Here is a 14,051-nt window from a genome sequence, read left to right as displayed (position 1 = left end):
AGGGCTTGTGGTTTTCACTGATCTGGGCTCGCTTTGAACCAGCGACTCAGGGGTGAAAGGCTCCACTGCTGGTTACCATGTTTAATTCAGTAATGGTGCCCAAACACAACAGGGACTGTCCGTGCCGCACAGATGGCCAGGTGCTATAGGAAACCTAGCCAAACACGACAGAGCCTTCCCCAGGCAGAAACCCACCCGTTGTCACCCCTGCACACAGCTGGGTACTGTTATCACCATTGATCACATATGGACCTTGGAAAGATAAGGTAATGGCCAGAGGAGGTTCAAACCTCATGCTTCAGGGCATAAGCTGATAGGCAGCTGCAGGGCAGTGGGATGGGGTCAGGAAGGAAGAATTGGAGCTTGTGTCTAGATGGGAACTTGGGCCCTTATGAAGAATCTGTAGCCCTTGGAAAGTCCCGTTTCCTCCCTTTAGGACGGCTGAGGTCGCTGCTGTAAAGTATGATCTGGTTGTGCCAGAGGTACCCATGCTCTGGCCCTCTTGGCAACCTGCCAGGAGCCCCGGGCTGCACCTGGTCTCTGCTAAATGTAGGTGTCTGGGCTGCCCCGCCATTGACCATGGAGCTGCTGAGAGACCCTATCACACGGTGATGCTGGGCTCTTAGGAGGGAGGCAGAGCATTGCATGCTGGGACTCATCCTCTCCCTGGTTGCCCCCGCTTCCAATTAGTGAGAAGGATGCATGGTCCCACTCAGGTCAGCCCCTAGCTTTAGCACTGGAACATTTAGGATCACTTCAGCTGGTGTAAATGCGAACACTGGGTCTGATTGTCCTCACAGCCATGTAAATCGGGGGGTGGAGTGACACGGCTGCGGAAGGGCTGTTGGCATCAGGCCCTCACCCATTAATAACACTGCTAACGATGTCTGGCTGCTGTCGATCTTTGCTACTTTTGTTTAATGGCCTGCAGGGCATGGTGCTCTGAACAATTATTGGCGCACCCGGAACGGGAAGGTCAGAATGGACGTATAAACTGAGTAATAGCATTTTGAGCTCCCTGCCTGCATGGGCTAGGGACAGGAACAGTGCAGGCAGGATGGGGTCAGCCACCCACACCGAGAGGTTTATAAATAGGCACCGTGGTCCAAACCCTGACCAGGCATGGAGATACTCCAGGGCTGCGCAGGACCCAGTGGTGCTAATGGGCCTCCCAGGCTGGAAGGGAGCTCAACAAGTCATCTAGTCCAGCCCATTGCGCAGAGGCAGGACCAAGTAAACCTGGACCATCCCGGACAGGGGTTTTCCAACCTGGTCTTAAAACCTTCTATGATGGGGATTCCACATCTCCATTGGAAGCCTGTTCCAGAGCGTAACTGGACTTAGTTAGAAAGGTTTTCCTAATATCTCACCTAAATCTCCTTTACTGCAGGTTAAACCCATTCCTTCTTGTCCTACCTCCAGTGGACACGGAGAACAATTGATCACCTCCTCTTTATAACAGCCCTTAACAGTGGACGACTGTTGTCAGGTCCCAGTTAGCCTTTTTTTCTTAAAATATGCCCAGCTTTTTTAACCTTTCTTCATAGATCAGGTTTTCTAAAGCAATGGCTCTCAACCTTTCTAGACTACTGTCCCGCTTTCAGGAGTCTGATTTGTCTTGTGTACCCCCAAGTTTCACCTCAGTTAAAAACAGCTTGCTTAAAAGTCGGACATAAAAAGACAAAAGTGTCACAGGGCACTGTGACTGCAAAATTGTTTACTGTCTCCTTTTTACCATATAATTATAAGTAAATCAATTAGAATATAAATACAGCTGTGTACAAAACGAGTCATTGTCTGCATGAAATTTTCGTTTCTACTGACTTTGTTAGTGCTTTTTATGTAGCCCATTGTGAAACAAGGCAAATATTTAGATGAGCTAATGTACCCCCTGGAAGATCTCTGCATATGCCTAGGGTACGTGAACCCCTGGTTGAGAAGCACTGTTCTAGTTATTAGTTTATCCACATCTCTCCAGTTTATCCACATCTTTCTTAAAGTGACAGTTCCCCAGCTGAGGCCTCACCAGTGCGAAGTACAGTGGAACAATTACCTCCCCTGTCTTACAGGCGACACTCCTGTTAATACACACCCAAATGATATTAGCCTTTTTCACAACTGCATCACATTGTTGACTCAGATTCAATCTGTGACTCACTATAACCCCGGATCCTTTTCAGCCGTACAACCCTCCAGCCAGGTATTCCCCATTTTGTACTCATGCATTTGATTTTGGATGTCAATAGACTTTTCTTCCGAGGCACCCAATGGAGCAACCTCACGTGCTGGTGTGAGTTGGCAGGGAAAATGGCGGCAGGGGGAGGGGAGAGGGTTCTCACCATATCCACAATGTCAGCCATGGTGAGGATAAAGATGGCTGACATGGCCCATGTGTTCCGGGCCCACCGGGTCCTGTCGATCCAAGTGGAAAAGGCTACAAGTTTTTTGGGAAATACCTATGAAGAGAAGAGGTTTTTAATGAAGTGAATCTCAACCCTTCGTCTCAGAGGCTACAATGATGGGCACCTTGTAAGTACCTGGCACCAAGAATTCCAAAGTGCTTTGTCAACACTCATTTCAATGGGAGTTAGAGGTCTAAATGCCTTTGAGGATGTGGACCCAATTGTTAACCCCCCATCACACCGTGGTGAGAGCAGTCTACATTGTCATCAAGTATCTCCAGAACCCCACGTTTTCTGGATGAAGGGTGCGCCCCTGGCTGAAATTGGGTGGCCCACAATCTCAGCTTTCAATTAACTTTCTCGCCATTACCCCTGTGAAGGAACCCTACCAAATACAGAGCAGTGCTGCCTTCCTGAATCTGCAGACAGCCCAAAACAACAGAGGTATGAACTGCGCCATTCACCTCAGCAGCGGGGGGGGGGGGGTTGACCCCACAGCTGAATGATGAGCATTACAATGGTAACATAGTTCACTGGTTCAGCGCCGATCGCTTTAGGAGAAACATCCAGCTAAGGTACCTACACAGCATTGTTGGATGTAGTGATGGATACTTGACCAAAGAGAAACGGCTGGTCAAGGGGGAGGAACTAGTAACTCAAGGACACCAACATGTTTCAGTACGTTTCTGCTTTTGTAGAACTGATCTTTACAACATTTCAACAAATCCTTGGTCATGAAGGACTTCACAGCACATGAAGGATTGGAGGATAGGTCCCTCAATGGATATTAGCCAGGATGGCCAGGGATGGTGTCTCTAGCCTCTGTTTGCCAGAAGCTGGGAATGGGTGACAGGGGATGGGTCACTGGATGATTCCCTGTTCTGTTCATTCCTTCTGAAGCATCTGGCATTGGCCACTGTCAGAAGACAGGATACTGGGCTAGATGGACCTTTGGTCTGACCCATTATGGCCGTTCTCATGTGGAGACAGACCCTCCTACTACAAAAGTTCCTCCCTCTATGACCAGAGCTAAAGGGGACTCTCCATTAGCTATTAGCAATATGGGGCCTATGACACACAGTTGAGAAGGGCGGATTCCATCCGCTTCCACTGACTCCTTCGGAGTCGCGGGTGCTCAGCACCTTTCAGGAGCAGGTCCTCTGTCTCTTACCCTGGGGAAAATGGCGGCCAGAGAGCAGAGAGTCAGGATGAGCAGCAGGATCTCTCCAGTTACAAACGTCACATAATTGGCCACCAGCCTGCAGAGAGAGAGAGAGTCAAAAACCAACCCTGTGGGAGGTTATTCCAGTGACGGTGCTACCCACACAGCCCAGTGGGTTCACACAGGATTCCACTGCTTTTCACAGCAACATTAGATTGCTGAGTACGTTCCACTCAGTTCTGCACCACCAGCATGAACAGTGCAGGGAGCCTGCAGCAGGGCTAGGAAGAGCGGGCAGCGCAACGCAAGCAGAGGACAGAAAGTAGCCAGCGTGGGGCTGAGAAAGCTGCAGGTCACTTCCCAAGCCCATGTTCTCAAAAGGCAAAGCAGACACGGAGCTAATGGATGTTGTTTGCAGCCAGTAACTAGACTGGCTACTCCTCCAGCGGATGTGGAAGAGGGTCTGTGTTGTGGCCAACTCTTGAGGGGGAATATATATGAGAGCAAAAGGATGACAAAGCGCTAGCCTGGGACTTGGGAGACAAGGGTTTAATTCCCAGCTCAGCCACAGACTTGGTGTGATCATAGGCAAGTCACATACCCTTCTGTGCCTCAGTTTCCCATCTGTACAATGGGGATAACAGGGCTGCTGAAGGGATAACTACATGAAGGGTTGTGAAGTGCTCGGATACTACAGGAACAGGGCCCATATTAGTCCCTGAGAGTGTGGGGAGAAGAGGGGATGTTATTTCAACACACTTTTTAACTAAGCTTCCTAAAAATCCTTCCAACTCCTGTGAAAGCTGGCTGGCTTTTCCAGCATCCCCGCCCCCTGTAGCAACACTGTGAACAACAAGAATTTGCAAAGCACCAACAGTGGGCGTGGTTCTGTGCAGGACAGATGTCTAAACAAAGCCCCTGCTGGAAGGACCTTGCAGTCCCAAAGAGAAGGTCTTCAGGGGAGCTCTAGTGAAGCCAGAAGAGCCAGGGGCTTTTCACAGCAGTGCTGATTTCTGGGCTTTGCCCCATTCCCACTTGCCATTCCCCTTCAAGAAATAACAGGTAACACTGATGGCGTACAACAGCCATGTAGCTCCCAGGGCTTTCCGAACACATAGGGAGATATGCCCTGGAGAGCTAACGATTTAAGCATTAGGGCCACACAGTCACTTTCCTGCTAGACTTGAGGCAGGGTACCAGCCCTGGAGCAGCATGGCAAATGCATGTTCTCACCGGGCATTCCCATGGCAACCTGCCCACAATCAGACAGGGAGGGAGGCTGGCACTGCACGGTCACTTGGTCCCGTCGATTCATTATTTGATTGCCCTTCCCCAGGAGTGCGGGCAGAGGCGATTGTTAATAGGACGTAGTGAGGACAAGCTGCAGTGCTTTGCGCTCTGAGCAGGGTGGCTAAGGCTTCACGCAGAGGCTCTGCTCTCACAGCTGGCGGCTCTCGCCCAGCAAACCGCCCCACTGGCCGGCTCGACATCCCCTGGCAGCTGCTCTCAGAACAGGTGCTGCTCCCGGGAGAGCCCAAGAGCAGCCAGAGAGAAAAGAGGAAAACCTGGGGGCTGAGGGTCCAGGGAATTCTCCATACCCACGGTCCCTGCTGCAGCCTGGCAAGAGTCATTCAAGACAGATGCCGCTTGATGGGCTGTAGAGTGGCCTCTGTGAAATGAGTTTGGGGGAGGTCTCAGCCCAGTCCCTGAGGATCTGGGGTTCACATTATATAGGCTACCCCTGCAGTCAGCATCCTGGCTGGCAGTCTCAGCCCAGAGGGCAAGGACTCCGCAGGCCGTGGAGAGAAAGCCCAGTGTCTCCCAAGAGCTGGTCGCTCTAGGTCAGAGCTGAGGAGCTGGGGCAGGATGGTGCTGGGGAAGCTTTAACTGCCACTGCCTGGGCTGTGTTTGCTCCATCTCCCTGCCAAACACACCTTCTGGGGGCCAGGCCTGCTCACCCCGGCCTCCCTGGGTTTCTAGGGCACCTCAGGTGAATACAGCCACTCACAAGTCCAGCCCAGGAGGAATCAACCAGGCCTCTGGGGGAATATGTGTAGGAAGTGATGCACCTGGCCCACTCTACAGTTCTGCCCAGGGTGAGGGGTGGGGCAGGGTAATCCTTCCCAGCCCTAGAGGCCCCCAACCCAGCGCAGAGCCCTGTTGTACCAGGGGCTGCACAGACACAGCCCCTGCTCCTTGCCCAGATCGACCTGCTCACCAGGGATCGATTAAGATCTCTACCAGGGCGGTGAAGAAGAGCACCATGCAGGAGCAGCTGAAGGCGGCCCCGCTCTGCTTCTCCTTCTCCACAGAGTAGCGCGTCTCCATCTCCGGGTTGATGAAACGCATGGAGAGGCGGTAGGTGTACTTCCCCTTCAGCCTGCCGGAGACACCGCGAACCCTGGTGAGATGCTGGAGGCCGTGGGCAAAGGGGAAAAGGAGAGGGAGGGTCCTTACTCTGCTGGGGGGCTGCTGCAAGGGCATTGCCATCACCATGAGGGAAGAAACGAGGGCCGTGGGAAAGAGCATCCCGGGGAGAGGGGAGCGGAAGAGGATCCCTGTGGCATCCTGGAGAGAGGAAGAGGATTTGTGGGAGAGGACAGGGTATCTGGGGGCAAAGGGTACAGCCCCCATAGGGGGAGGTAGGGGAACAGCACCTTCAATCAATGGCATCCTGGTGCTGTTTGAGACACACACCGTACCCGGCCCTTGTTCCCAGGGCACCGCTGGGCTGGCTGATACGCAGTGCATGTAACCCCCATTAGCGGTGAAAGGAGAGCAGATCCATTGCAGCTCAGTTAGTCTCTGGGCTGAGGAGGACACTACGGCAGGTTTGAGGTGGCTGGGCAGGTCCCAGCAGGGCTGCACTGGGGAGCCCCCGGTGACCCAGCGGGGCTGGGACTGGGTCCCTGTAGCCGGGCTGCACTGGGGAGCCCCCCATGACATGGAGGGGCTGGGACTGGGTCCCTGTAGCTGGGCTGCACTGGGGAGCCTCCCCTGACATGGAGGGGCTGGGACTGGGTCCCTGTAGCCGGGCTGCACTGGGGAGCACCCCATGACATGGAGGGGTGGGACTGGGTCCCTGTAGCCGGGCTGCACTGGGGAGCACCCCATGACATGGAGGGGCTGGGACTGGGTCCCTGTAGCCGGGCTGCACTGGGGAGCACCCCATGACATGGAGGGGCTGGGACTGGGTCCCTGTAGCCGGGCTGCACTGGGGAGCCCCCCATGACATGGCGGGGCTGGGACTGGGTCCCTGTAGCCGGGCTGCACTGGGGAGCCTCCCATGACATGGAGGGGCTGGGACTGGGTCCCTGTAGCTGGGCTGCACTGGGGAGCCTCCCATGACATGGAGGGGCTGGGACTGGGTCCCTGTAGCCGGGCTGCACTGGGGAGCACCCCGTGACCCAGCGGGGCTGGGACTGGGTCCCTGTAGCTGGGCTGCACTGGGGAGCCCCCCCTGACATGGAGGGGCTGGGACCACTCACGCCTGCACAGACTCCCTCTCCAGCAGGGCTTCGTTGAGCAGGTTGTTGAGCTCCTGCTCGTTCTGCGAGGCGTCGACGACTCTCTCGGCCAGGTCTCGCAGGCGCAGTCGCCGCCGGGGGTTGGGGAAGGAGGGGTTCACCACCTGCGGGGGAGGAGGGGGGCGGGGGGGAGAGTCAGACGAAGGCAAACCCCCGGGGTTACTGGCTGACAAAACCAGAAGTGCAACCTGAGAAACAGGCCATCTCCTCTTGAACGCCACTGGCCAGCCTGGGCCAGATCCCCAGCAGGTGTAAATGGGCCTTGCTCCACCGACTTCCATGCAGCCGAGCCCATTTCCACCAGCTGAGGACCTGGCCCCTCATTCTTAGTAGAACCCCACCCCTTCCCCCATACGGGGAGGGTCACCGTGGCCAGTTCCATTCATAGCCTGGCAGAGAAGTACAAGGCCCACGTGCTTGTCCCCCTTCTCCTTGTGTCAGAATTCTACAGGGTGATCAAACCCCAGGGGTAACAAGTACCCGCCCTGTCTGGTCACCCTCGAGCCTGCTGCGGCTCTAAATGCCCGGGGGCAGCCCCTGCTGCTGGGCTCCAGTACCCCTCCCCAGCCTCCCCTCTCCCCAGGGCGGCTCTCACCCTGGTGTCCAGCTCCTCGGCCTCGTCGGGCGTGGTGCAGGTGGTGTTGATGCTGCCGTTACACTCCTTGGTGTTGATCAGCAGCGGGGAGTTCCCATGGGAGGACGTCAGGGACAGCTTCTAGAACACAAAGGAGCAGGTGGGAATTCAGCCATCAGGAGTGAGGGCTATAACAAGGGGGAACGACTCGGGATGCGGCGTTCTGTTTCCTGGCCATGCTGCCTAGGCCTCATGCTGGCCTCGCTGCATAAGGTGAAATTCACCCATGAGGCTACCAATATGGGAAAGAGGAAGGGTGGCTCAGGAATGGGGGCGGAGGGGGTGTCTTGGAGGGACGAGAGTGACTGGAGCAGAGGAAGACGTAGGGTGGTTATTAAGGAGCAGTAGAAGTTACGGATGGCAGAGATGGATTAAGTCTCTTTAGGAAAGGGACAGGAGCGCTGAAGGTTTTAGAGGCTCACAGGAATGGGGAGCCAGGAGAGAGGAGGATGGGGCCAAGTATTCACACCTCTTGGCATGCATGAGAAGGGCAGAGATGGAGACAGGGCTTCGCAAGCCGGAGAACGGAGCCCAGGGCAGGTCATGGAACAGAAGGTGGCAACGGGGGAGATGAAAGGAGCTGGAGGAGGAGGAAGGTCACTCACCACTCCGTTGATCCCGTTCTTGAGGGGCTGCTTGGGCACCACAATGAGGTACGTGACGATCCCCTTCTCCTTCAGGTACTCGCACCTTGACCCCCCCTCACCGGGCTCCACCTCAAACTCCCCTTTCAAGCAGTCCATGGTGCTCTGGGAGATATGCACACGCCTGTGGGCCGGGTGGGAAGAAGACATCAGTAAGGCCCCAGCTGCCTTCGTGCCAGCCCGGGCAGAACTAGGCAGGTTTCAGGAAGAACATCTTGCGAAGGTATTGAGGTATCCACACAAAGCCCCTCGTCCCCTTCATCCACTGGGGAAGGAGGCAGGACTGCGTTACCAGAGAGAACCCGGGGTCCCAGCGGCGATTGGTTTCCATGGGGAAGGTGGGAATGGACTGAGCAAAGCAAAGGCCCATGTCTTGGTGGGGGGTGGGCAGAAGCGTAGCGGCAGATGCAGCCGGGACCTGACCGTGGGGAGCTGGGGCAGCAGAAGCCATCTGGGAGCCCAGCAGTGGGGCAGAAACAAGGGGCTGGTGTGCTCCCAACAGCCTGGCCTGCTAAGGAGACAGCACTCTGCCTGCTGACAAGCTGTTTCCAACTCCCGCCTGGGGTGGGTGGGCGCAATCAGCCAGCCAGCAAGAGCCAGGGCATGGAACACCTCCCGCCTTGCCCACAGGGTGCTGACGTCAGCCCCCGCTCCCTGCATCCGACATCCCTCTGCACAGGACCCTCTGCACAGGACCCTCCCCAGTTACTTGCGACGAGGCCCCATTTGGCTCTAGCCGCCAGGTAGGGAATCCAAATCTGGAGCCCACGTGGGGGGCGTTCCAAGCTGAGGTTTGCTCAGAATCCCTGCCAAGGCGTCTGGCTGTCTCCGACGATTTCCCAGCGCCACAGAGCGGTTGCTCCTTCTAAATGGCTATTCTTGTTATTAATAATCAATCCCAGCATCTCCACCCAGGCAGATCGAGGGCACTGCTGCTGACCCCAGCCGGAGAAAGCAGATTTGTTACCCTTGTGGCTTTCCAGCTGGCTGCACTTGGCTGCTCCTTGCCCCAAGGCTGTCATTTCTTAGCGGTGACAAGACTGGGTGTGCTGTGCGGTATTTGGATTTAGCTAGGCCTGCAGGGTGCCCAGCCACAGAGGAAATGCTTCCAAACCAGGGTCACCGTCCTTCCGGAGACCTCCCTGCTCCTCCAGGCCCTGCCGGTTACCATGGGCCACCCCCCAGCCCACAGGGACTGCCCTTGGAACAAACGCAGCACGTGTGACTCCCTGGGCTTGAATTCCACCAGAGCTGTCTGGAGTGGAGCTCCGGTAAATATTTCCCACCCCTCTGGGGCTTCTATAGCATGTTGGGGGGCTCCGGGAAATACTCTATAAGAATTTAAGCCCATTGACTTCAACTGGCTCCAAATGTGGCCCTGGGATGTTTACCACATGAGAGCCTGGCTAGGTTATTAGGGCCACTTCTGGCTGCTGGGGGCAAGGCAAGCTGGGATTTCTGGAAAGTGTCCTGATTCCCCGAGCCTGCCCTCTTGATGGGCTCCACCTTTCTGTCTCTGCCAGCTCCTGGCCCCTCCATCAGATCACACCGGAAGGCCAGGCAAAGAAGGGGGAAGAATGTCACTTGGGACATGTAAAACTTGACTGCACAAAACGCTACTGAGGTGCCCTGGGGACCAATCCTGCACTGGGTGGCAGATGGGAGTGGGTGGGACCCAAGAGGACAAATACTGGCCAGATCCTAGAAACGGCTCTTGCTTGGGAGGAGCTGACAGGATCAGGATTCTGCTATTTTTGGCCAGGATCTTGCTCCCAGTGCAGCCAATGGGTTTGTTATCTGGGGGTTGAATGGAGGCAGGGCCAAGTCCTATCTCTGCACAGCATTAGGTGTTGTTATTAACAAAGACTGAGGGGAGGGGAATGCAGTGAGTCTGAGACAGACGGTGCCCTGATGGGTAAGGCTGTGTGTCTGTCACGGAAGTCACCAAAGTCACGGATTTCGTGACTTTCCGTGACCTCTGTGACTTCTGCAGTGGCCAGTGCTGGCTCAGGTGGGCAGCCCCTGGGCCAGCAGCAGCAGTTTGGGTGTGTGGGAGGGGGCAGGGGGTTGGGATGCGGGGCGGCGCTTACCTGGGGAGGGGGGCTACCTGGCTCCCACTGGCATGTCCCTGCAGCTCCTAGGCAGAGGGGCCAGGGGGCTCTGCAGTTCCCGGCCAAAGGGAACTGCAGAGCTGGTGCTTGTGGTGGGAGCAGCGTGGTGCCCCCATGGCTGCCCCTCCCCCTAGGAGCTGCACGGACATGTCAGTCAGAGACAGGTAGGGAGTCTTCCAGCCCTACCAACCCTCACCCCCAACATCAGTGGGGGTCTCGGGCAGTGTGCCGCCCCCCCTTTCCCCTCCAGCACCAGCATGGCTCCCGGATCGCACGTCGCCTCCCCCACAGCATCAGCGGGGGTCCCAGGCCACCCCCTCCAGCACCCGCAAACTGCCCCCTCAGAGCACCCGCGGCCCCCTGGCCCAAGTTTTAGTTAGGGATATATAGTAAAAGTCAGGGACAGGTCACGGGCCGTGAATTTTTGTTCACGGCCTGTGACCTGTTCATGACTTTTACTAAAAATACCCATGACTAAAACGTAGCCTTACTTATGGGGTTTCACGCTCTTGCCCGCCGTCGGTGAAGCACTGGGTCAGCACCGGCACTGACACAGAGCGCTGTGCACTCAGACAGCGAGGTTAGCCAGAGGGACCCCAAAACAAGCCACATCACAGGGCTGGAACGGTGGAGACACAGGACATGTTTAAGGTGAATGTCAGGGCTAGTGGACGGAGATGGACCGACACCCCTTTGGCCCTGATGCTGTCTAGCCGCTGCAGGCTTCCCTACCCCCCTGCTAAGGCTCAGCCTGGGCTGTCCGTCCACCTGGAGATACTCACCCAGGGATGCCACCGGCCTCCATCTTGTTAGCCACCGTGACATCTGTGGACCACACATCATACTGCCAGCGCTTCTGGCCCAGCACGCCACCCAGCACTGTGCCGCTGTGGACCCCCACCCGCATGTCCACGTCCGTTTTGGTCTTCTCTCGCACGTAGCTTTGGGAGAGGGAGAGCAGGGGTCACACAGAGAGGTTGCTGGATCCACGTCTCAGCAGGTAAGTCCCCCAGCTGAGCCTCACCCCCACACCCTGGCAGGGCATTCGGCAGCATTCAGAGATACTGGGACAGATCCCACCGGGAGAGGCCCCACCAAAGACACGGGAGTTACTCTGGGTTGATGCTGGTCTAGTGGAGTCCGGCCCCTGCTGACCCATTCATGTGCAGACACGCTAGGGGCCAGATCTTCCTCTGGTGTAAAGTCACAGACCTCCTGTGAAGCCCGTGGAGTTCCACCAGTTTGCTCCAGCTGCAAATACGGCCGTACTGCTTTTGCAGCGTGAAAGCTCTAACGATAGTTTGTCCTTCCTGCGTACGCTTTGCCCAAGGATCTCAAAGTGCTTTATGCACATTAGTGAACTAACCCTCACAACCCACCTTCCTCACGTGATGGGTATCAGGCAACCTGGTCAAAAACACCCACATGACTTGAACGTCAAAGGAACGTCCTAACTCACTTCAGGTGCCTTTGAACATGTTACCTCTCATTAATCCCATTTTACAGACAGGCACTTCCCCAGTGTCATACAGTGAGTTAGCAGGAGAGTCCGGACCAGAACCCAGCACTCCTGACGCGTAGATCTCTGCTCTAAACAACAGGCCACATGCCCCCAGGGATCCTCATTCCTGCAGCTGAAGTTGCAAGCCAGCTTTCATTATAGCTCCCACAACTAACCCTTGTTCAAAGCTTTCAATAAATCTCTCTTTTGGCTGAAATTTTCAATCCCTGCTCTCAGCTCAAAGGTGAATTTTGGGGCAAAAAATCTCTTCAGATGTTTTTCAGTTATAGGTCAGAGGTAAAAATACCACTTTTTCCACATTAGGTATATATCTGGCCCCATCCTGTCTGGGCAGTTAGCAATTTTCAATGTATTTATCCTCCAAATACCCTAGTAAGGCAAGGCCTGGCTATGAACCCCACCACACAGATGGAAAACTGAGGCACAGGAAAGGGTAAGTGACTTGCCCTAGGTCATACAGGGCAGCTGTGGCAGAGCAGAGACTTGAACTCAGATCTCCAAAATCCAAGGCTAGTGCCCTAATCACTGGTTAGGGAGTCCTGAAGTACCTAGGCTGGGATTTTCAAAGGCACTTAGAAGATTTAGGTGGACAAACCCTTTGAAAATCCCATCTCTTCCCCTAAAAATCCCATCTTGTAGTTACCGCAGCTCTGTATATGCTTTTTGTGTGTACGTGCACACTCAAATTCAAACCCTAGGGTGCTGCACACTTGTACAACCCCACAACACTAAAGCAAGGGGACTTTTTTTTTAATTCAGTCTTGTTCCCCCCCGCCCCCTTCTTCAATCCTTTAAAAAACACAACAGGGAAATCACATACAGCCACAAAATGAAGGCTGCACATCTAAACACACACAAGCACGCACTCCCAAAGTCACAACGGGACAAAGGTGCCATCGGCCCAGAGCACCGATAACAGACATCACTGGCCATGGGGAGGGAAGAGGCGTGATGGGTGGACCCGACGTCATGATGCAAAACAGGCTAAAGGAGCCCCGCGAGCGCTGCTCGTTTACAGGGAAGCGACGGGGCCGGGGAAGTGCTTATCTATCTCGAGAACAAAGAGTAAGGGACGAAGGGAGTGGCGCTTACGATATGGCTTCCACCATGGCCAGTCCCATCATGATGGAGCAGGCGGCGTGATCCTCGCGGTAGTCCGGCAGCCCACAGATACAGTAATAGCAGTCTCCGAGGATCTTGATGCGCAGCTGGTGGTGTTTCTGAGAGAGCAGGGGGAAGCACATGTGACCTCCACATGGTTATGGCTGGGAGAGAGGCTCCTACCTACATCTCTGGGCTACCCCCCTCTATGCTCTGCCAGCCCTTGTGTCTGCCTGGCCTCTCCCTGCACCTCCTTCCACACTGCCCCTGGAGCCAGGGTCTCTCTGCTCACGTACACCCAAATCCTTCCATCTCCACCCTGAGGGAAACACCCCAGCCCCACACTTTCCGCCCAGCAGTCCAGCACTGTTCTGTGAATATCCCAGTGCTGCCAACTCTCATGATTTTGTCAGGAATCTCAAAATAATTATTGTTTCCTGTAAAGCCCCAGCTCCTGGAGTCAGGGGGATGTGTGATGACTTCAGCCTTCGTTCTTACAGAAAAATTAAGTTTCTAACCCTTGTGGCTGTGGAGAAAACTTCCAAATGTGACCCCAGGGCACCCTAAAGGCTCAAAAAGCAGAAGACAAATAAAAAGAACACCAAATCTCTTATTTTTACACAATCTCATGAGTTTAAAGCCACTTGTGTGATTTCTGGTGAGCCAGACTCAGGATTTTTGAACATTTGGGGTTGGCAATGCTGATCTCCTACCTCATCAGCAACGTTGGTCGTGGCCTGCCCTTCTCCACTGTTTGGGAAAGGCACTGACCTTCCCCCAGGCTGTGCTATGCACAGGGGCTGGGGCAGACCTGCCCCCAGGCTGCACTGCTCTGACTTGATTCAGCTCATCACGAGGTTACAGTGACTGGCTTTAGTGTGTTATGAATTCCCCGTGCTCCCTGTGGCAGGGGCTGGGCTAACTATCTGTGGTGTTCTGGGCAACGCA

The 14,051-nt window shown here is 55.2% G+C and overlaps 1 protein-coding gene across 1 annotated transcript in view; it reads right to left on the bottom strand.

Annotated features, from left to right (window-relative positions):
• Positions 1–14,051, bottom strand: part of ADCY3 (adenylate cyclase 3) — a 93,647-nt gene that overhangs the window by 9,193 nt on the left and 70,403 nt on the right. The window contains exons 5-12 of the mRNA XM_077811454.1: positions 13,095–13,222; positions 11,263–11,421; positions 8,334–8,493; positions 7,687–7,803; positions 7,053–7,195; positions 5,783–5,944; positions 3,574–3,661; positions 2,340–2,456 (exon numbers count right to left, since the gene is read on the bottom strand). Of these exons, the coding sequence (XP_077667580.1) occupies positions 2,340–2,456; positions 3,574–3,661; positions 5,783–5,944; positions 7,053–7,195; positions 7,687–7,803; positions 8,334–8,493; positions 11,263–11,421; positions 13,095–13,222 (1,074 nt within the window). The remainder of the gene's footprint in view (positions 1–2,339; positions 2,457–3,573; positions 3,662–5,782; positions 5,945–7,052; positions 7,196–7,686; positions 7,804–8,333; positions 8,494–11,262; positions 11,422–13,094; positions 13,223–14,051) is intronic.

The sequence above is a fragment of the Eretmochelys imbricata genome, chromosome 3, assembly GCF_965152235.1.
Source record: "Eretmochelys imbricata isolate rEreImb1 chromosome 3, rEreImb1.hap1, whole genome shotgun sequence".
Classification (NCBI taxonomy): domain Eukaryota; kingdom Metazoa; phylum Chordata; order Testudines; family Cheloniidae; genus Eretmochelys; species Eretmochelys imbricata.
Note: the sequence above shows the minus strand (reverse complement) of the source record. Positions and strands in the feature narration are given on the sequence as shown.